This window comes from Talaromyces proteolyticus (assembly GCF_021365285.1).
Source record: "Talaromyces proteolyticus strain PMI_201 chromosome Unknown BGW36scaffold_9, whole genome shotgun sequence".
Taxonomy (NCBI): Eukaryota; Fungi; Ascomycota; class Eurotiomycetes; order Eurotiales; family Trichocomaceae; genus Talaromyces; species Talaromyces proteolyticus.
In genome coordinates, this window is record NW_025764285.1 from 945,303 (window position 1) to 968,138 (window position 22,836).

Genomic DNA, 22,836 nt, shown 5'->3' on the forward strand with positions numbered 1-22,836 from the left:
GAATTAAAGGAGACCGCAAGCGAAGACATACATCAATTGATATAAGCCGTGGGACGAAGGAACTGTCTTGTGAATGGCCTCTGGTGAATTGAACTGAAAGGTTTCTAGGCGTCAACAGGTTCAGGAAGGATTTGAATTCGTCTGATATTTTCTCTCCAGTAAATGAATCAGTTATGAAAGTACGAGCCTTTAAGATATATATTCTTTATAAACGTAAGATGCATTTACTAATACTGATCTAAGTTCTAATTCAGTAAGAGATTAACCTGTAGTTAGTACGGACTACGGAGAGTTGCACTGGGGCCACTACTATACCTTAGGGTTTCTTGGTGTCGGGTCATGCCCGACACTAAGGTGAGACATTTTAAGTGCGGTAGCAACACTTTTTAACCCATTTTCTTCCTTTGTCTATGTATTTCCGAAACATTATTAGTTGTTCATAAAACAACACTAGGTAATTATGGAGTTAGCGTTTAGTCGGCTACGCTATCGGTTCCTATCATAGGTCAATCAGAACTCATATAATTTGAAATAGAAGTCGATCTTAAAAGTTATTAATACTATTTAGAAAACATTTTTCTTCATTTACTTTACTAGGTTAAAAATACATAATAACCTTCATTCAACCGATATCGTGTTGAACTAGGCATGTCCGAAGAAGAGCGCCCAACGCAATAGGTGAAAATCCTATAATTGTGGATCCCTTCTCGCATCTCTATTCTAAATGGTGTTTGATGTCCAGTGTGTCACTTTTGGTCATGAATGGTCTATTGGAACCTATATGCAGTGCTGAAGGTACCTCGTCAGTCTCATCTATACCTCCTAACAATTTAATAATATCTAAATAAACCTCACTAGGGGAGGGAAATCTAAACAACGACAAAGACAAAGATCAGCAACAAATACATATGATAGCCGGTTATCACCGCCCCTCGGCCTCGCACTTTAGACTACCCGCTTCTCTGTAGCCTGGTCCTCCGGCGCTGGCTCTGCTTCTCTCTTGTTATTATCATTGGTAAGTTCCTTGAGTCTCTTTATCTCCAGAACGTTCTCGAAGCCTAGGCCCCAAGCGGAGAGTAGCATGCCACCGGCCACAGCGATTCCAAGATACATGGCATGATCAATACTGGTGCCGTAGGATTCCAGCACCGCGGCCAGTTGGGAGGCGGACAGGCTCAGGTTTCGCAGGGAGCTGGCGCCGGTGTCGACAATAACGTCTGGGTCGAGGCCGAAGCGTGAAGCACGCCGCGACAGCTGCTTCCGGAGGCTGTTATTGAAGATGGAATTGGCGACAACGATCCAGGTGGCGCCGCCTAGGTTTTGAGTGAATATGACGATAGCAATGGCCGTAGGGATCTGTTTCAGATGGACGAGGTTTTGGATGGTGATGTACGCCCAGGGATGACGAGGTAGGTTAGGTCTGGACAAAGCAGGACATGAATATGATAAGGCAAAGCAACTTACACCCGAGTTTCCTATACCACTGCCAGCGCTGTAGAGGATCTGGTAGCCGACCCAGCGCGCAGTAGAGGTCGTAGAATTCAATGTCGACAGGAGTCCGTATCCAATGGCTGAGATACAGCTGCCCGCAAGAACCCACGGAAGATAGTAGCCAGTGACTTGGGTTATGGCGCCGGTAAACATGGTGAACAGTACCATGCCAAGCGTCATCGGAAGCATATGCACGTCACTCATCAGAGCCGAATCATTTTGAATTGCTTGAAAGAAAATAGCAAGATAAAAGTCGGCTACAAGAGGGCTGCCCATGCTAACAAAAACTACGACCGAGCTGTTCCAGGCGTATTGGTTCCCGCCGTACTCGAGAGCTAACAAAAACATAGTAGCAGCAGGACTAATAAGGGCAAATCCAGTGAGGTCCAGCGACTTGATGGCTGTACTGAGAACATCGCGCCAATGGGGCTTGACGGTCGCCTCTGGCGCGTCATTGAAGAGGAGGCAGGTGGCAACGAGAGCACCAAGGGGAAGGTTGATGTAGAAGCACCACCGTCACGAGACATTCGTGACGAAAGCACCTCCGAGAATAGGACCACACGCAAGACCCAACTGGCCAATGCCCATGTTTATTCCCATCACCAGCGGTCGTCTCTGTAGCGGGAGGGTGTTAGAGGTAATGGTGATGGTGCCAGTAAATAAGCCTGAGGAACCTAGACCAGCGATCGCGCGGCCCACAATGAACATATTCGACGACCGTGCCGCGCCGCATATGGCCGATCCGAGCTCAAAGACGAAGAAGAAGGCGATAAAGGACCACTATGTCAGAGTTAGCCTAAGTGAAGCACTGGGAATTAGTACAGGGCGCCTAGATTTACTTACGCTTAAGGGAAAGTATCTGTAGATCTTGCCACTCAACGGTTGAAATGCTGCGCTAGCAGGTTAGTATGCGCCGGAATACCAACCCATATCCGTCAACGAGTCAAATTCTGAGGTGATAGAGAGAGTCGCGGTGGAAATGATAGCTAGGTTGAGGAAAAGGAGATAATAGGATATGGTGACGCCTGTTACGATAGAGACGAGCTTGAATCCTGTGGCAAATACGTGCTTATACTCTTCAACTTGAGCGACGGTAGGGCTAGGAGTGCTCCTGTCGGTGTCCTCTTGATCCCGTGTAGGGGTGCTATGAGAGGAATTAGGCGTTTCTTTCTGGGGCGCCTTTCGCACTCTATAGACGGCCATCGAAGCCCTCTCTGTTCACGAGAGTGAAAAGAAGGCTAAGGGGTAACTTCGACTATTAATTGGATAACTAAATATTGATAGACGCGCTCTCAAAATCAATTTGAGTTTCAGTTTTTGGCTATGGCGTCGAAGTGTTAGAGGGATGTCGGTCGAACTAGAGGGGTAGGAAGTAAGGTGCAGCGAATGACATATATCTTACATTTGTATTCAGCTTATCCATTCTTTGAGCTGTTAAATACAGAGAGAATACCTGAAAAGAGTCTCAGATGAAATTCAAGTGTCCCAACAAGTGTGGCATATGTCATAAAAGACTAAATCTGCAACAGAGATAGACGCAGGAAGCATGTTTAGGCGTGATCCGGCAGGACCGTGGAACTCAGGGATATCCCGGTGGTCAATTATGACTTATCATAATTGATACCATGAGGCCCCGGGCATGATGAAAGTACCCCTCACCTCGCAATATATGCCTTTATCTAGTTAGATTAGGTATCAATGACCTAAGGAAGAGACTAAGGTATATAGGCTTGGTTTCTCACCCGGAGGGAGGAACCAAGCAATATCTTGTATAATTTTTGACATAACTCTCAATATAAGCCTACTCGACTTCGAATACCCTTCGGTTCGAAGCGTTCTATAACCATATAACCCAAATCGATAACTTCCTCCCTAATAGCCTTGCTCTATAGCATCAATATGAAGCGGTGAAGCTTCAACTCACCCACAACTAGTCTTCCGGACACCCCCGGACACGGTCCTGCCAGGCCGTGTTACAGTGCGCTAGTTACCTTCCCACGGTGCACGCCACAGGCTGAACATTGGCCAGCTTGGGCTGTTTATGTTTTTCAATAGTACTTCAGGAGTGTGGTGCGTCCAGTCCAAAGGCTGGACCCGGCAGTCTCATCTGCATGTCCGATGCGTCAATACGTCACCCCGAATGCAACATGCATTACAGCCTGACCCAGTAGCCTGGCCAAATTCATACAGCTGATTAGACCGTTATGATTGCTGTCCGCCCACGAAAACTTAGAAAAATTTGTAGCACAGGTGTTGATAAGCAGAAAAACGTTTATAAATATCTACAGAGAGCTGAACCAGACTGAGCAAATACACGTTGATTTTGTTGATCGATAGCGAAAGGAAAGTAAACAATAGACTGTACATTAACTAGATAGAGGAAAAATTAATCAGAATTATCGCATTAGGCTATTTTACAAGGTGCCAAGAGCACACTGCATGAGGGGTTAGCCATCACACAATTATCTTTCCTCACCAGGGTAAGATCGCCTGTTAATCCCAGCATATTTAGTATAATATAGCCGGCTGTTGTATGAATTCAAGACTTTATTGAATTATACGGAAAGAGTCCGTCCTGTCTCCTCCATGGAACTGTTTACACTGAAATATTGTATCCAACTTTTCTGGATCAGGAGCTACCTTGAATTACGGGCTGTTTCGGCCACCCCTATAGATCGACCAAATTTCTAGACCTCTGATCTCATCTGCAGCCATAATTCACCCTCCCTATTCTGTTAATGCCAATCTGTCAGTAAAGGTATACGGCATATGCGTCCAAAAGTTTATCAAATCTTACATCAGTAGTACAGCTTTCCTCACTATTCCTTGGGCGGTGGGGTTGCGCAGTAGACACATGTTGGATGTTGCGTTGCAGTGGCTGCCTGAAAAGAATTGGGAGAGTGTAATTTATCTCCAAAATAAAAGAAAGAAAGAAAGAATAAATTCATGAAAGATACAAATAGTATTGTTGACAATTCCTGACAATATAAGTTTAGTCAATCCGCTGCACTACTATTTATTATAATCTACACCGATACTAACAATAGGATTATAATTCAACCCCGCTCAGGTAAGGAAAGACAAGGGTAGATTTACTCACTGCAGCATATGTGTCTGGAGATAAATGTTATAGTAAAGGATATGGTGCATTAGCCTGGGTTGTTGACTGCGTGAATACCCAACGAGGTTCCTGTGAGGATGAGTATCTATATTCCGGGCTATTGGTCCTCGTTATAAGACGGTATCACTTGGATACCCTGTGGCAAAAATACTTATAATAGCTGAACTGAATCATTGCCAGTCTCTGTTTATCAAATCTTGAGATACTGAAATTTTTTCTGCTACTGAAGACTACTCCAATTTCATCTTGTGTTACATTATCATCATTCTCTTTCATATTGCCCATCATGAGTACTGCCTACCCCGAAGGTGAGGTTTTCTTCGTTCGTAACTCTCTGAGCCACGTATATTACGATCCAACCAGAGCAGAAGACTTCTACGGGTACTTCATGTTGGAGATAATTGTAAATGATCTTGCCGAACATCCCGGCATGGCGTCTGGTACTGTACACCAGCATCCGCATTCTGTTCAAATAAAACAAATTTCCAAGTCAGGACCACTCACCTTTACTTATAAATGGTGGGATCGGTTCGTTATTGGATATGGCAAAAAGGGTAACATACGGCGTGGCCGGTCCTGGAACTATGGTGGAAAGCTCGAGGATTTTAGGGAGCATGTGGTCCAGGGTGGGCCCGCAAGGGTTTGTTTAGCCCTTTAGATCCGATGCAAAGATCTATATGTCCACATCAACTAACCGCTATCAAGGTCTTTGTTTGGATGGTCCCAATGCCAACATCACAAGAGCAATGGGTGTGGCTTCATGTTCGTTGCAGCCACTTTCCGCACTAGTCAAGCTTTTCTATCGTACTAAGACTCTTTTTCTTTAGTTACTCATGCCGATTCGCGCGGTCTACTTTCCAGTCTCCCAACAGACTGATGAAGCCTTTCCTGAACTTTGCACGTTCCTCCAGATCAATTTTTACAGTCAGGGAACTCGACCAGTTTGGCGTGAAAACTTTGGATCCTTTCTAGACCATCCTTTCTCTCGCGATAAGGGTATAGGATTCCATCACGACCACACCTTGGGGATCAATGTGCCTGGTAAGATACAGCATGTAGTTGCCATTTTCCTCAATCACACTAATGCAGAACAGAGGTGATGGCGCTCCTGTCTATTCCCAGACAGCTTCGTGCAACTGACATTTGGAGCGCGAAGCTTGTTGTGATTGATCAGGTTGGTTCTGGGGCCGACCAAATGATACGCGTGTCCCCTTGGGCGGCGATTGACTATGTGACCCTGGTCAACGCCAGTCATGCTGTCCAGTTAGTGTGGCGGCCTTTGCCGCCTCCAAGGCAAAGCAACCCTTTTATTTTTAATCTCATCAAGGGGATTCTTGCGGTTTCACTTTCTGTTGTACCCGTTATTGGACCCGCCCTTTCAGCTGCATTCGCCATTGGTTTCTCGATTATCAGTGATAAAGATAATGCCAAGAGATATCTTGAGTCTGCTGCCTGGACTGGCGATGTGATCGACGCTATCATCGGCAGCGGACTGAATCTCAAGAAATATATTGACCCGGGCTGGAGCGGGGTTACCTTACTTCCTCCCCAAGCTGCAAGATCCCACGATCCCAGTGCTGACGAACCAGAACCAGAGCTAACCCCACCAGTGGATTTGAGTAAAGTTCCCCCACATCCTCTTCTTCTGGAGGGCCTACGCGCCCTCCTCGACCATGAAGGGAGGAATCCGCTAGTTGGCAAAGATGCATCTCTCTCCCCACATAATTCATCTCTTGAGAGGGCCGTCAGAACGGGCCTCATGTCTCTCATAGACGCACTGAAAATTGAGAGTGTTCTGGACCAGCAATCCGAGGCTGAGGTTGAACAAGTGGAATTACGGAAAGTGGATACGCGAGAAGTGGAATTCACCGAAGGAAATAAAACAGAGTGAGGACGAGTGAGGACATGCAAGGTAAGACGTGGAACGAATGAAGAACTTCTGAACTGAATATCACGAGATATGCAATCTCGATCTGTTGTGATTTCAGGGGGAAGAAAGTAGGGTAGAGTGAGGCTGTATCAACTAAACGTACGTAGCCTACTGAGGACTGGATGCCATTCCAATAGATACTCAATTCTATGGACGACTATATCGACTATCTCAACCGCATCCTTCCTTGGTCAAGCCTTCAGGCCTAAGACCGTAAGAGTAGGTGATCAGCCAAGACGCTAGTCTCTAGGGATCACGTGGTTCTATATGGCTTCATATCACGATCATTCTGCGCATGATCTATACTGTAAAGGATTAGGCCTATAAGAGGCTATATCCAAGCGCCAGTGGGTCTATGGATTGGACCCGCGTAACTTAGATATCTACATATAGGGACTTATTGTCCCTATGCTCCTAGTGAGATAAGCGACAGAGATAGTTGAATACATCGTCATTCTATAAGCTCCTCCGATCTATATGATGGTTGGCGTGTAGTCTATACACCTACACTACAGTCCCTCTATACTGAAGACCTCAACCAAAGCTCTTCCCCCGAGTTCATAACATATACATTTCTGTATAGTTCTATCTCATCATTGTGACGTTATTTCTATCATATGTTCCACGCCTAAGGCCGATACGTATTCAACATAAATCGGCCTACATTCCCATTCATTCTAGGAACCAGGTTGATAAGATTGAAGCAGATCAATCAATCTCATCTAGTTATTCTTTAGAGTCATGTCTATCTATTCAATTAACTTATTCTTATGGGATTCACCCTATCTCTCTACTATTGATCTCATCTGATTTCTTGATCAATAATTCCCCTGATCACATGCCTAAGGATATCTAGCCATCAAAACCCTAGAGTTCCATCAAGAACAGATGGCAGAATAATAAACACCCTCGAAAATGGTGCTTGAAATGAATAGTTAGAACTTCCTCTGAACCTGTAACACGTGTCGCGCAAACATTTCCAAATCAGATTACGTGAGAAGTCCAATGGACAGACAGATAGATGGTTGGACTAGAGGGTAAATCATTTATCTATCCGGAGAGCACCAAAATATGTGGTAGACGAAAGGGAAAAAAGTTAAGGTAGGGTCGGCCAAGGCAATCATATCGACATTGACCATTTAGCGAAAATGAACGAGGAAAGGCCTATTTATGTCCTCAACCATGTTGTGAGGGTAAGATATATCCCTCTGTTTTGATGCTGCTGTACGTGAAGCTGCTGCTACTTCTAACCCTGTAGCTGTTGCAGAGTTCTTCCATCACGTCTGCAAAGCTGTCCTGGAAGGCCTATTTACTACCATTACCGGCTACATACGCATCCTTGGTGAACTCTCAATCATTTTGCTGTTATCGAGACCAACGGCCGAGGTATGCTACATGTCCACGGATTAGCGTGGGCGAGAGGTAACTTGGCTTTTACTACATTGCGTGATCGGCTCCTGCACGATACTAACTTTGCAACTTGTATGGTTCGCTATCTAGAGTCGATCATTATGCAAGACATTGATGAGAGTATTCTACATAATCTTGAAGTGAACATTCCTAGCACGGCACCGTCGGCCAAAGATTTCGAATTAGATGACGACTTTTATCTTCGACTATCATATGACAGCAATTATGTCGCTCGTAAAATGCAAGTGCATTCGAAATACCATCTCACCACATGCTTCAAATACCGCAAAACGTGACCCGGAAAGAACACTTGTCGCTTTGGCATGCCTCGAGATCTGATTCCTATCTCTAAGGTCAACGAGTGTGGACTAATACACCTCCCTTGAAACCATGCCTTGATAAAGATAAACCCATGGAATCCCGCTATTGCTAGTTATGTCTGTTCTAATCACGACATCTCTTGGATTCCAACAGTCTCAAAGTCTTTGTCATTTATCTATTACATCACCAACTACGCCACAAAAGATGACGTTTCTCCATGGCAGATGGTGGCCAAGGCGGCCTTGTTGAAGCAGTCTTGAGAAGGCCAAGGTTGCTGAGTAACCAACAGCGACAGATCTCCGGCGTCGAGAAAAGGGTGTCAATAACTTTGCACTCCGCAGCTTTAATGCGCTCTCGCATAACCGAGAAATCAGTGGTGTGCAGGTCGCCAGCGTCTTACTTCAACTGCCAACCTATTACACGATCGACATTGAAGCATTCGCTTGCTGCAGAGTGCAACTGGGCGCTGTTAGGCTGAAAGGTAAGAGCTCTTAATAAGACATCATCAACTATTTACACTAACCTAGAGTTAGGCAGATTTTGAGGGTAGTGTGCATGAGAGTTTAACATATACTGTCTATTCTTCAATTACACGTTACATTTCAATGGTTTTAGATAGAATAGCATCCTATATCTATAAAATTATATTTGTTGTTGTTCATTGGGCCAGACTATAACCGGTGATAGTACATATTCCGAACTGCCTGAGATTAGTAGAGTTCTACCTATAAGTGCGGACTTTACGTGGCAGGGACTTATTGCGCCACTGCTACAAACAAAATTTCAACAATGGGATACCGTTTGCTCACTAGAAGTTATCAAAGCTGTAGGCGTGTGTGCTCTTTCCGCTGCAGACTGCACTGAGGTTGACGTCTATCACACGATACATTTCCCTGCCGTGGATCTCTTAGGTGAACAATTCCTTACAATTATGCATCAGCGCTGTGAGGCTGTTGTAGGGATTCCACTACCAAAGGATTGGCCACCATATCCTGACGCATTCAAACAGCTCGACGAAGCAATCAAGACACTCATTGATACAACACCCAAGGACTCTGCTCGTTTCATTGCCTGGGGAAATGAAAATGACTGAGACAGAGAATTTAAGAATCCTAAAGGCTTTACCTGCTAGATTCTCGATACGATATGGTTGGCATTTAGTACACTTTTTGTAAAACCTTAAGATGGAGCTACTTGTAGATATGTTGATTTTGGCGACGATCGAGTGAGCATCCGCCCCAAGTATCCTATCCCTTGGGGAGTTCCAAGATTTTGGGGTTATAAAATTGATCCCTATATTTTTTGGAAGCAAATATGTCCACAATGAGAAAGAGAGACAGTGGCGGTTTCGGATAGAAAAATCACAATGGTTCCCTCGCCCCTCTCCAAATTGGGCTATGAGAGTCTATGCCACTCCTGTGGTGTGGAGCTCCTGGATGGACCGCTCGTATATAATAAGCGATACTATAAAAAGATTATTGCAGATTCGCCTCCGAAACTATTGAGACAGCATCATTCCTTGCTCTCAAAATTTACTGGCTCAATAATACCTAACGCTGAAGGGTTTCATTCGGACCTCTCGCTGGCCATCTCAGAGACATCTATTGGGCTGACACTGCAAGCCACGGTTGTTTTACTAGGCCAGTAATTTGGTGTGAGCTTTTCGACGTGCCTGGATGCTCTATTCAAACTTCCCCAGACTTCTCCATGTGAACATCCTCGAAATACCCCATTTGATAGAGGAATATGCCAGCTCAGTGTTAACAACCTCCGTTCGAGGGCCTGATATTCACCGTCCCACGGTCTGCATTGTCCAGACTGCCGGGAATCCGGTTGCCCAGTTTCTATCTTTGTCACCAAAGCCAGCTATTCTCTGCTACCATTGCCGCCTACATTGCGCTTATGAACAAGCAATTTCTCAGCAAGTGTGGAAGATTGTTGTCGCGTGAATATCAGATTGATATATTCATACAACTTGAAGACAATTAGAATATTCATAATAGCATGAAGAGGCAGAAAGTGTGTGACGGAGATGATATCAAGGGAAAAGAGAGAGAGTTGATGGATTGCGATAGTCTAGTGGATAGTTCCTTTTTGAACGCACTTGACCCACACCGAGGCACTACTTAAAGGTTAAATTGCTACCGAAAGTGTCAGGTGATTAGATCCTCCTGTTGTTTATGGCAAACAAGATACGACTATTTGTCCCGCGTAAATACCCAATCCCTCTCATAATTTCAATTGGTTATAGCGACGATCTACTTCTTTAGCGTCAAATTTCGTCTCCTTTCTAATAATACAAAAGTCGTCTGTCTAGAGAATTCTTTGTGATCTCCTGGTCTACCTATACTTACAAAATGGGATACGTGGTGACTGTTTGGGAGATATAGGAGATTAGATGGTGAACTGGTGGAATTGCATCACGGTCGTGAGAGCAACGACAACGAATGCCGTCCATGATTGGTCGGCTCTGGTTGGGGAGGAACGCAAGTATAACCGAGCGTGAAAAAAGGGCACATCACCCGATCAGAATTCGCGGCAGTTCCTGGAATATTCTGGCTTAAGCATTAAAGGGATTGGTTCGTGCGAATGAAATCGTAGTAAAAAGGAAATAGGCAAAAACATACAACAGCTGGGATTCGCTGGTGGTCACCCACCCAACTACTAACCAGCCGGCGTGTGGCTTAAGTACGGCTGAGCGGACGGGAAGCCCTGTTTTCCACACCCTATGGTCGTATGTATCAGAGATAACTTCAAAAGATTTGATAAACACAAGAAGGCAATCGACCTAGTGAAAAAGCTAGATGAGAAGGGTGAGTGCGCAATAAAAGGGGTGAGATCTAGCTAAGAATCACCCTAGGTCGCGCGATCGCCGTTCGTGTTCCTCTAGCCGAACAGATACATGAAAATTGATTAGCTAGAGTACCTGCTAATGGAGATTATGAGAAGACCCATGAAATCCACTCCTTATATACTACTATACAGATTAGGAACAACCACTCACAATTTTCAATTTATTAATTATATCAATATATACAAATGCTATATTCAAATCATTATAAGCAATATACACTCCGTCCTTCCCGTAGATATCTATACGCATGGCGGGGTGACTGGATTCCTTCCGAGTTGACCACTAGCAGCGAAGAACAACGGAATTAAAAAAACCGCCGCTACATTGAACTTATAGATTCAATGTCGAGCAATACAAGGGGCTTATAATTGCATGCTGCCGTTTCTCTACCTTTTATGAAGTTTCAATGAAGCGAAATTGGAGTGATATATATCCTTTAATTATTTATGAAGGTCAACCTGATGATAAATTAGAGGGACTAACTAGTAGCGATTGACAATCATGTCTAATACATTAATACAACTAAATAACATTGACCGAGCTTTGAACTACAATGCGTCCTTTCCTAGATATTGGCTCGATCTGCAACTAGTGGGTATTTTAATGAATTTTCGGATTCTCATTCAATGAGCATCCGTCAACAAGATGGTTAACTGTATCTTGATCTGTTGGCAGGTTTTGGATCTCTCAGATTAACTTTGTGGGCCCGTACCGTACCTGAAACGATATTAAACCTTATTGGGACAAGGGGTAACATTTCATCCATTTATATGGCGGTATCGGTCCCGACATCTCGGGCAAGATCAAGTGGGTATTTGAGTAGAGCAAAAGAATGAAACCTTTTACACAATTTGGAACCTCAGGCTAGAGACACATATGCAGCACGTTTGGTGCTAACCCTAGGGGACCCAGAGTATATAAAGGTCTTAGATCTTGACGTTTCATTGCATGCATCGGAAATTACAGTCATGCATTCTTTCGTCTGCTTATTCCCCCTTGCCCGGAGTCGTGGATCTAGAGTGGTGATAATCATGTTCCACTTGTGAATAAGTTCTTGCTAATGAATAAAGCCTGGCCTAAAATCTCGCTCTAATCGGTACTTCAAACCAGAAATGTGGGAATCCTCACAAACCCGTCTGAACATTCTGCTTTATTTACAATTTTTTAGCCTACATAAGATACCGTGACTATCTATATATGGCGCCGGATTGTGACGTGTGGAAAACCAGGAACTGGTGAAAAGTGTCGTAAACTAGCTATGGATGTTTCGCGAAGCTGGGCATCCACTTCTTACCACAGAGTAAAGCCCCAGATGTTGCGAAATTTTTGTGCACAGTAAGATGCAATCAATGGCACCGAGGACTGGTCAGATGCCATTCAAGGCTTCCGCGCATCCACTGCTTCATTAAATCCAGAATTTTAAGAGTGTTTGACTGATGTTTCTATAGGAGACTAGAGAAGCGAGCGCTTTGCAAAAATTTGGCCTCGTTTGCTTAAATTTGGCCTCGTTTGCTTAGAAACTGGCCACTGTTTTCATAATGAGGCACTAAGTGACTTTAATCGCTTCCTACCATGTACATTATTCTTGTTTTGCGAGCACAAGGACAACATTGTCGGTATTACCACTCTTGTACTCCTTCAAACAGAGAAAATATCTTTTGTCATAGTGACAACCTCATAGGTATAATTCCGAAGTTGAAAGAAATCCGGGTCGTCGTGGATATTACTGGGAACCTCGAGGCCTCCAATTGCTTCAGCCCGGTTAAGGCAAATCTCTACTCCCCCTACAGCTCGTCGCATTTCCACATAATCGTGGAAATTTAGAACAATTTCATTAGCATTGTTCTCGGCCTCTTTTTGGAATGCTTCAAATACCCTTTCCCAATGCGCACGGCACCGGACCATCAGTTCTTCAGATGATCGTTCTTATATAGAGTGCAGAAGTTTTCTCTAAGCAGCGACGAGTAGAGCTTCAGGTGCCTTGACATCACCCTTATTTATGACGTTGCGATAAGTATTCAAAATAATCGCAGTGTATAATGGTGAGGCCTTGAGCATGCCTAATTTGTTAAGCGAATAGTCGAGAATGAACGACCAGCCTATGAGACTTATATCAAGATCGAAGTTAGATCCACGTGCATATGGGTATGTGTAAGCCATAAGACGAGGGAAGTTTACAGACTTGTATACTGTTCGTGCACCGGGATCCGAAACTAACTCTGCATTTATAATCTATTACTGATGTTATACTGCTGTCCAATCATACTTATGGTTGATTGGACATTCAAATAGAATATTGATATCGATTCTTGAATTCATTATAAGATGTAGATGGTGTGTCCAGTAATGAACAGTGTCTTTCATGACTAATGTGAACAGAGATATTGACTAATGCACTGAACTGCAAGTTCATATATAGAATTACCTATCATAGCGACAAATGACGTAGGTTAGTGGAGTATAGTTTATGCGAAAAGAAAAGCCGGTTGTCAAGAATATAAAAACCTAGAAGAGCCTTATGCATAATGTAGTGTGACCACATAATTTGCATTGACCATGGCCTGGCCATGATATGTGGAATGATACGGGCCATTTACGGATTTAACCGACCAGATTTGATATACTTGTCTGCGCACTGATACCGATCAGAAGAAACATGAAGTAAAAGTGAATGTCATCACATAAGTGCACCTCCACATATATATTTTTATGCGGGCTGAATTCCACTGCACTTATTCTCCCCATCGCCATCCAAAGCAAAATGGCCTCCATGATTATGTTCGACGAGTTCATTGATACTGAGCTATCTAGCAATACCATGCGCATCATGGAATTTTCCACCTCTGCTTTTCTCAAGGTAGTTGCTATGGGCTTAGGCCAGGTGAGTGACAGGCTGAAGTGTGCTACATTCTTGACTGACATTTCGAAGTACCTCTTCTTCAAAGTGATCTACAATGTGTTCTTCCATCCTCTCAGGAACTACCCTAGCCCATGACTTTTGGCCTCAAGCCGCCTTCCAATAACCTATGCGAATCTTATAGGCCAATCTTCACATTAGGCTTTACAGCTTCATAAAAAGCACGGCCATATTGTTCGTATGGCTCCAAATGAGTTGAGTTATTCCAATGCAAGCTCTTAGAGTGATATCGACGGAATCCACCCAGCCAGGCCTGCGGGTATGTCACGAGACCGAGCATATGTCTGATCTAATAGAAAACCTGCACCATCGGAAGAGCCTGCCTGTTAATAGGAATAATATGTTCGCATTTACGGTAGCTGATATTACGGTCGATCTACAGCTTAGGAGTCGCTTATATAGACTTGATGACCGAACCCAACAATCTTAGGTGCAGAGTATATTCGGCCTCGTGCGAATTGCTACAATGCTTGCAACACTTACAGAGTTTCCTGCCATCAAATGGGCCTTCCAGCTGGTTCTCCCTCAGCTAGTCAAGTAGGTGCGAGATGTGCACTTAAGATGAGTGAACAAAATGCTCGATCATAGGCTTACTATTGATACAAATCGAGCCCATGTAGTGCACTTTATAAGGGAATAAGTTTAACCAGAGGATTTAGTGTCGGATATAAAACTCCGAGCTAACTTATCCTTGATACTGCTCGCCTAGTACGAAGCAACTATAACCGGTCTCTGTGGGGCTGTGGCACTCCTTAATGCACCCAATATTCTCAAACAATTACAAAACGAGATTCGCTCTAAATTTCGATATACTTCGGATATCAACATAGAAACGATTAGAAAAACGACAGTGCTTAACGCGTGTATCAATGAGACTCTCCGTGTGTATCTACCTGCATTAGCTGTACTCCTATGTCGGGTACCACCGGGCGGCGCAACCATTTCCGGCGAATAGGTTCCTGGTGGGACCCGAGTTTATACCTCTCTATTAGCTACTTTTCGATCTTCTGCAAACTTCTATAATTCGAAATTCTTTCTTCCTTAACGTTGGTATACGGAAACGGACACCAAGTTCCACCCAGATGATCGAGAATCCTGGAAACCTTTTTCAGTTGATATAAGTGACTATATCGGTCGACAGTAAGTCAATTCATTCCCTCCTAGTCGTATAACATCTGCAATATATTGGAATCAATGTACTTATTTTCAACAAACAAAATAGTATCACTCATTACCTGATCACCATTGTTCTTTGCGGCATTATTCTGCACTTCGACTTTAAACAGAATACGGAGAGTAAGACATAGTTCGATAAGCAAAGAATATAGGGAACTGTGATGTGACGATTGAGGCCCGGAGATAAGATCGGGTGGAGGATGCCTGGTTTGTCAGGTGTACATGTGTAGATAGTTCTGGGGAGCTCTCTCTCCTCTTTCTCTCTTTCCTTTCCCCTCCATCTTCAATATTCTCGTTGAATAGGACCAAGTCTTTCTGATTTGACTTGCCGCATCACAGGAACCTAGGAAGAACCGCCCCTCGTGATGAAGCTGACAGCTGCTAAGCCTGATTTTTAATGTAGGGACAAGGGGTGAAATGAGACTCTTTTGGCTCGAGGAAAGCCCGAGAAGGAATGAAATTGTTCGTCTAGTCTAGTCTTTACTCAGCTGGGGCCCCCATAGAAATTGATATAATATGAGGTTAGGAAGCATAGATTTCTGCTAATTATATTGGCTCTTTAGAACAGCGTTTGATATAGGAATGGGGCTTTTAGTCCCACACCCCTATAAGGATATGACCCCGCTCACATGCCGATTTCTCGGACTCATATGCTATCACACTTGCGAAAGTCTCCAACACCTCTTGGTGTACCTACGCTCTTTGTGTAAAGTACTACTTAAAGTAAATCACCCAGGTAGGACTTCTTCAAAAAACAAATTAGCTGATTCAATTTGATTTCAATTATGAAGTTGACACTTCCTAATCTATTACACTATCGACCTCGTTTTTATCTTTGGCCGGGTGTTTGAAGAAATCATACCCTACTTAAAATTCATTAGTCTGACGTATTTGTCATCGGAATGTCAGGGCGTTACAATAGAGATATCTGACATTGTTTTTAAATACTATTCATCCGAGACTTAGATTCTCCTTATTGTTGTTGTACTGTAAAGAACCTATAATGTATTATCTTTTTTATAAATTATGTGATTGGCTAAAAATGCTAAATCAATAGAGGGCTTTCAGTGAGATACTTCTAGCTTTTGAAGAATGCGTAACCCCTTACTGCTAAGCACATTGAACATAGGACACTGCATTCTGGATTTCAGGAAGATATTGGGCTTCACAAGGCCGATTGTTGATGGCTGCGCTGGAATGATCTAGCTCACTTCGATTCAAAGGGGCCCACATACATGTCCAGCCAATCGCTGTGCGACATGATAGACGCTCATCTCGCTACTTTTCTGAGGCCAACAACACTTTTCCAGCTATTTTGGTCATCCTAGTGTCCGTTAATGGCATATAATTCACCCGTCTAGATACTCAACTTCGTCGGCCATGAGAGCTTATATACAATCACACGCAGGTATGGCATGTCCAGTTAAGAGGTTCAAAACAACAACTATAAAGCATATAAATTTGAGACGACGAGACTCACCAGTACCCTCACTCCTTTGGTTAATCCTAATAGACTAGTTAATTATGCAATATAGCTGTGTGTTAGCAATAGTAGGTGTGCAGAATAACTAGGCGCGCAGGATTAAGCGGGTTTTTATGCAATATTGAGACAAATATCGAACTTGGTGTAACCTTTGCTGCTGCCGCTCTATGATCTCTCCAAGGGGTGCAAGTAGGCGGGCAACTCATTTTTCTGGGTCTCGTGTAAAACACGTACAATACCGGGAGTTGAGTGAGCCGTCTTCGACTCGATAAATCAGATTAGGGGGTGGTACGCTGATCTATATCAGTATCTAAACAAACGTCTGTGTCGGAACTTCCGTCATTGTTAGTTTATTATAAGCATGAGTCAAAACATATCAAAGCAAATAATGACATGGGTTTGGTTATTTTAGGGTCGCGGCGGTCAAGTCTGCTACAAGAATTAATCCACCCTGCCCACAGAAATATATCCTCCTGGACAAGACCGTGCTCTGTCCACTTTCCTGCCATATTCCCCAGGCCGTAGTTAACTACTTTAGCTTATATGGTCACGGCTAGTTATCGGCTAAGGATCAGGGGAATTTATTCCTAACGGAGCCTTCTTCCACACGGAGCTCTCTTCCGTCTAGAGACTTCTTCCTTACGGTCGCATGTTACCGTCCACTAGACTGTTGAATATCCCGGTGGCTGTGGCGTGTGGCTGATGATATTGGGGTGTGGGTCTGTGCATATATGTATATAAACAGTCCACCTACCCCTCATAATAAGACAATAAGACAAGTTAACATACCTCTGAAAATACTTCAACAGGTTATGCGCCCGGCTTGCTCGCCGCAACACTTGAGAACTTTATTTCAAAAGGCTAAGCCTCTACTTAAAGTCATAATCCTATCAACCGAATCTTTTGATTAACACTGTCTAGGGACTGGGGACATGATGTTGATATAAAATAAACATAAAGACTCCGGAAGAATGAATTGAATAAATTTCTTCCCATCAGAAATCACAATATCACAGTACGGATAATTTGATGACGTGGCAGACAGCCACAAAACATATCACCAGATGACATATCACATAATTGATGACAATATCAAAGACCACAATATAACAGACCACAGTTGCAACAAATATCACTACATCTTAAAAATAACGCTAACATCTGTGATTTGTTATTGTAATATAATAGATTACAGCGTACCAGATAACAATATATCTTAGAGATAATGTTAACACCTATAATTCATTACTGTAACAAAATCATACCATGACAAAACTTGAACAAATTAATATTATCTTTTTACAGCGACATTCAGAACTTACACTACTGAAAATGTCACCTCAACGTCAAATAAGAGCACTGTTTCGGCCTCGAAAAAGACGATATAGACACAGTTGGACAGAGAGTAAACTCAATCTTATTATATACCTTCAGCATATACATCACTGGAACTTCCACCAAATCCAGAAATAATTCTTTCCATCGTTATCAAAAAGTGCTATTATTAACGCCTATTTATGTCAAAACACTGAAGAACACTTATATCAGTTGTTAACTACTGACTCTTCAACTAGAAAGACTGCAAAGAGTCACAGTTCCCTTAACACTCGCCTAATATGTTCCAGTTTTAAGCATGAACCCTGTCATCTTTATCCTTCCATCTCTATTCCTCAATCAACTCCTCAATCGGAAAGCACTGTTGAAGATTCCATCACATCCACTTTAAGTTCTGAAGAGGAGACTGAAATATCCAACCACTGCAGTGAAAATCACTACAACCTTCGACCAAAAAGGCCTACCACATTTCCTCAAAGAAAATCGCGATACCTAGTTGACCGCCTCCAGTTCCCTCACTTTTTCAGATCATATAAGCGTCACCTGAATTTGGATGGGTCGCCAGATAGAGACTACAGTCCACCATCTCATATTTCTACGCCAGAACCGTCAGACCGGAGTCCCTCTATCATTTCAATCGAGCTTAGCTCGGCGTCAAGTCTGGACCTCTTTGATCTAGAGCCACGTTCTCCCAGATTGTCAAGCATCGAACCGTTCACAGACTCAAATCCGCCCTTTGACGCATCAAGTCCAGAATTCTTCAATACTAAGAAACATTTTCACCATGACTGATATAGAGAAATTTGAGCAATTTAGTCTAAATTCTTTCTATAATACTATTCCCACACTTAATAACGCCAACGACTGGTTTAAATGGAGCCGGAAAGTCAATGAGTTCATCCGAATATCTGCCGTTACCGATGATGGAGCGACTCTGCCAGAAGAGAAAGAGGAAACACAGAAATGGACTCATCATCAAAAGTTTTATTCAGCAATGATCACAGCCAAGTTAACAAATGCTGCGGCGCAAAGAATTGATGCCTTTAACATCACTTAGATACAATCACTTATCAATGCAGTGAAGAGCAACTTTAAGCTAGAGGGATCTAGCACTTACGTATAATTACAAAGACGCTATTTATCTCTCACAAGAGCAAAGTATGGGAGTACTCAAGCCCTTAAAGCTGAGATTAGAAAGATTCATGCAAAGAAGCTCCTTCTCAACCCTAACTGTGTCACTTCTGAGATTGAACGAATATTCTTCTTTTTGAAAGCGTTGGGTTCTGAGTATAAGAGTTTCCAAGACCACATCTTCAGACAATCAGACATCATCAATAACAGAGACAAAGATAGAAATATTACAAAGGCAGCATCTTCATTTAACTCCATTAAAAATAAGACAATCGAAGAAGAACATAGAAAAGGACAATTGGGCAAGCAACCAAATACATAGATATTTCCTACCTTCCCTCTAACGCAAAAATCTATAGACTGAAAGGTCACACCATCGGCAGACAGAACTACATGCCTAGTTAAGATTTACAATACTCCATATTATTCCTTCTGTCAGAAACCTTATCATATAGAAGCTAGTTGCTTCAAAAAGAATCCAAAATTAAGAAATCAAGGGAAGGACAGTAAAAGTTACAAGGCAAAGTCTGATAATTCGCAGATAGACACGCGCAATTCATCAAAAAGGCGATCCAGTACTGACGATGAAGATAATAACGTGAATAACCTAAAAGATCCAAAAAAACCCATCTTCATGGCTACAACAGCCTCAGAAGAAGACGTCAATACTGCGTTTAAAAAGGATATTAAAGGGAATCTTGCCTTATTTAATCATACCCTTACAATGATGGCTACAAAAACTCTCTCCATCCATAATGCTTGGATTATTGACAGTGGATGCGCTTAATATGTCTATAATACCACCACCAGATTTATTCAAATGAAAAAATACTATAGACCACCACTGAAAAGTGTTAACACCTCTACCACTCCCTCAGGTGTGAGAATAGTGAACATCCTATGCAACATGCGAGGCAGAAAGAAATAGCTAGTGCTTAACAATATTCTCTTCATTCCTTCTACACACGCAAACCTCATATCTATGCTTCAGCTTCTTAAACGAGGAGCCAAGGTCGAGTTTTCAAATCAAAATACCAGTATTCGCAACAAATCAAACAAAAAGAACCTATACACTGCAAGCCAGTATCATGAAGTATATACACTTAATACTTAGATAAATCACAGCTTTCCTACCTATTACATCAGTCTATAGATAACTCTCTAGCACCACCGGCTAGCTCATATGAGCGATACAAATCTACAATGACTCAAGAAGCAAGCGCACGGGATACAAGATATGGAACCCTGTCAGCCATGTAATCCATGCCTTCAGGGACGTATGATCAAAAAATCTCATAAGTCTTCAGGCAAGAAAGGAGAATATACAATAAAACTCCTCTATATTGATGTTGTAGACCCATTCGATGAGGGCCTGAACAGCAGTCACTACTGGCTTACAATCGTTAATGATTTCATGGAATAGATAGAGATTGTCCCCATACCACGTCGACAAGAATTTATTATAGAATCACTACGTTTTTTCCTCAATTATAACGAGCGCCCAGAACGAAAGTGCAGACGAATACAGCTTGACCAGATTCCGGAGTAAGTGAGAGAAGAAATGAAATTCACTCTCTTCTCACAGGTAATTCACGCTGAAATCACAGGCATTGATTAATACCAGTAAAATGAAATTACTGAAAGAGCATATAAGACGATTTATAATCGAATAGGCCCGACGCTAATACATACTAAACTGCCTTCTAAATTCTGGCCCAAAATTACTTAAACCACAGCGTTCCTATCCAACTGATCACTGTCATCCAAGCTCAACATGACTCTATATCAAGCTTGGTATGGTGATAAGCCAGATCTATCATGATTAAGAGTAATCAGATCCCGAGAAGAATATATGATCCTACCTAGACAAAGAAAGAAATTTACAGACCCAAGAACAAGGCCATGTCTTCTGTTAGGATACGAAGGGAACACAAACTACCATATCCTACTAGAAGACAGCAGAATCATTAGAACTCCAAATACTGAATTTCACGAAGTCCTAATCACTCCCTCCACACAGACAGAACAAGATGTGGGAGCGGAACCAGACGACTCATCTGCGGTAACAGCTGCTGCCACAGAGGGAAGTGAGATGGTGGGACTAATAAAACAACTATCAGTAAATATACGACACGCATCTATACCCGTTTCTGATCGTCAAATGTCCACGACACCACAAGAGCAAAACGAGAATTCGTACTTGTAAAGACTGCCTCAAATGGGTAATAAGTAAAATGAGAATTTATATTTATAGTCTATTGCTAGGCTGAGAGACATCACTCGTTCGCCTACACAGAGTGAGAACGCCTTCGGACCATTTTCAGATGCTCTAAGAGATACTACTGATGAGAGCAACTCACCAATAGACGGCATCCAGCAATAAAATAATGCTTAATCAAATCCAAGATTAGAAGATAAGCTACCATATACTGCTCTTCAATGTGATCGTTCAGAGAATACAGTACAGCAACAAAATCCAAGGTTAGAAGATAGACTACCATATGCAGAGCTCCAACATAATCATTCAGAACATATAGTGCAGTAAGAATTACTAGCATATCATCCTAAACTTAAAATCTGTGCCTTACAGGATGTTTTTATTGAGAATGAAGAAGAACTTGCACTAATTAATATATCTGAAGGAAAAATAGTCCTGATCTTTCTAACTTTAATAGCAGAAGAAATAGAATCTTTTAAACCAAAAACCCTTTACTAAACAATAAACGATACTAGCTGGCTTGAATAGAAAAATATAATGATTGACGAAGTTAATTCGCTTAAACAGAACAAGACATGAGAACTTATCGATCCTCCCAGAGATCAACGGGTCCTTAGTGGAAAGTGGGTCTTTAAAGTCAAATAAGGACTACATAGAGAAATTATCCGCTATAAGTGCCGATAGGTAGTAAGAGGCTTCACACAAGAAGAAGGCGTCGACTACGACAAGACCTTTGCGTCTGTGGTCAAGCCAATGAGCTACAAGGCTCTGCTCGCAATCGCAGCCGCTTTAGACCTTGAAATCGAACAGATGAATGTCAAAATGGCATTCTTATACAGGAACATTGACCATAAAATCTATATCGAACAGCCTCACCACTTAACAGACAGTACAACGAAAGTCTACAAACTTCGGAAGGCACTCTACAGTTTAAAGCAGGCACCCTGCATCTAATACCAGACTCTAACAAATTTCCTACGCACTCTCAGCTTCGAGCCTATCAATGCTGACCTTAGCGTCTTTATACGAAGCAGCGTGTATCTCGCAGTATACGTAGATGACCTTTTAATCATTGAACCTAACATCACAGAAATTAAGAAGATTAAGCGGTCCCTTAGAAACCGTTTTCATATAACTGACTTAGAACCATATAGCTACTACCTTGGCATGTCTGTCCGACGAGATCGACAAAACCGAATACTCTATCTAAGTCAAGAAGCATACATTCACAAAGTCATTTATTAATTTAGAATAGACAATAGCACTTCTATCAGCACATCAATAGAAACTTTCCCTCTACTCGAGAATAGATCAGAATACATCTGCTCTATGAATCAGAGAATCGAGTACCAGCGCATTATAGGATCTCTAATATATATCATGCTTGGGACTAGAGATGATATTGCATACACTGTTTTAATGGCGAGTCGGTACCTGGCTAATCCTAAA

The 22,836-nt window shown here is 42.5% G+C and overlaps 6 protein-coding genes across 6 annotated transcripts; 4 read left to right on the top strand and 2 right to left on the bottom strand.

Moving 5' to 3' along the window:
* Positions 1-743: 743 nt before the first annotated feature.
* Positions 744-2,694, bottom strand: BGW36DRAFT_409487 (major facilitator superfamily domain-containing protein; the record flags this gene model as incomplete). The annotated part of the gene is made up of 4 exons (XM_046219109.1): positions 744-1,934; positions 2,034-2,271; positions 2,335-2,381; positions 2,418-2,694. 4 exons carry the CDS (start codon positions 2,692-2,694, stop codon positions 946-948), a joined length of 1,551 nt encoding a protein of 516 aa, XP_046069546.1. The 3' UTR covers positions 744-945.
* A 2,204-nt stretch (positions 2,695-4,898) lies between these two features.
* On the top strand, positions 4,899-6,614 carry BGW36DRAFT_463513 (uncharacterized protein; the record flags this gene model as incomplete). Its single annotated transcript, XM_046222219.1, has 4 exons — positions 4,899-5,252; positions 5,318-5,374; positions 5,440-5,653; positions 5,707-6,614. 4 exons carry the CDS (start codon positions 4,899-4,901, stop codon positions 6,501-6,503), a joined length of 1,422 nt encoding a protein of 473 aa, XP_046069547.1. The 3' UTR covers positions 6,504-6,614.
* Positions 6,615-8,490: 1,876 nt separating this feature from the next.
* On the top strand, positions 8,491-9,366 carry BGW36DRAFT_429907 (uncharacterized protein; the record flags this gene model as incomplete). Its single annotated transcript, XM_046220757.1, has 4 exons — positions 8,491-8,500; positions 8,563-8,754; positions 8,811-8,881; positions 8,944-9,366. 4 exons carry the CDS (start codon positions 8,491-8,493, stop codon positions 9,364-9,366), a joined length of 696 nt encoding a protein of 231 aa, XP_046069548.1.
* A 4,522-nt stretch (positions 9,367-13,888) lies between these two features.
* BGW36DRAFT_429908 (uncharacterized protein) lies at positions 13,889-14,122 on the top strand (the record flags this gene model as incomplete). Its single annotated transcript, XM_046220758.1, has 2 exons — positions 13,889-14,008; positions 14,057-14,122. 2 exons carry the CDS (start codon positions 13,889-13,891, stop codon positions 14,120-14,122), a joined length of 186 nt encoding a protein of 61 aa, XP_046069549.1.
* A 2,819-nt stretch (positions 14,123-16,941) lies between these two features.
* On the bottom strand, positions 16,942-17,500 carry BGW36DRAFT_383899 (uncharacterized protein). The gene has a single exon (XM_046216733.1). The coding sequence runs from the start codon at positions 17,210-17,212 to the stop codon at positions 17,057-17,059; it is 156 nt and encodes a 51-aa protein (XP_046069550.1). The 5' UTR covers positions 17,213-17,500; the 3' UTR covers positions 16,942-17,056.
* Positions 17,501-21,330: 3,830 nt separating this feature from the next.
* On the top strand, positions 21,331-21,552 carry BGW36DRAFT_429909 (uncharacterized protein; the record flags this gene model as incomplete). The annotated part of the gene is made up of 2 exons (XM_046220759.1): positions 21,331-21,371; positions 21,435-21,552. The coding sequence occupies 2 exons, from the start codon at positions 21,331-21,333 to the stop codon at positions 21,550-21,552; spliced, it is 159 nt and encodes a 52-aa protein (XP_046069551.1).
* Positions 21,553-22,836: the final 1,284 nt, after the last annotated feature.

Excerpts from the sequence above, each read along its gene's own strand:
- BGW36DRAFT_383899 (XM_046216733.1), bottom strand. The coding sequence starts at position 17,212 with ATGGCAGGAAAGTGGACAGAGCACGGTCTTGTCCAGGAGGATATATTT.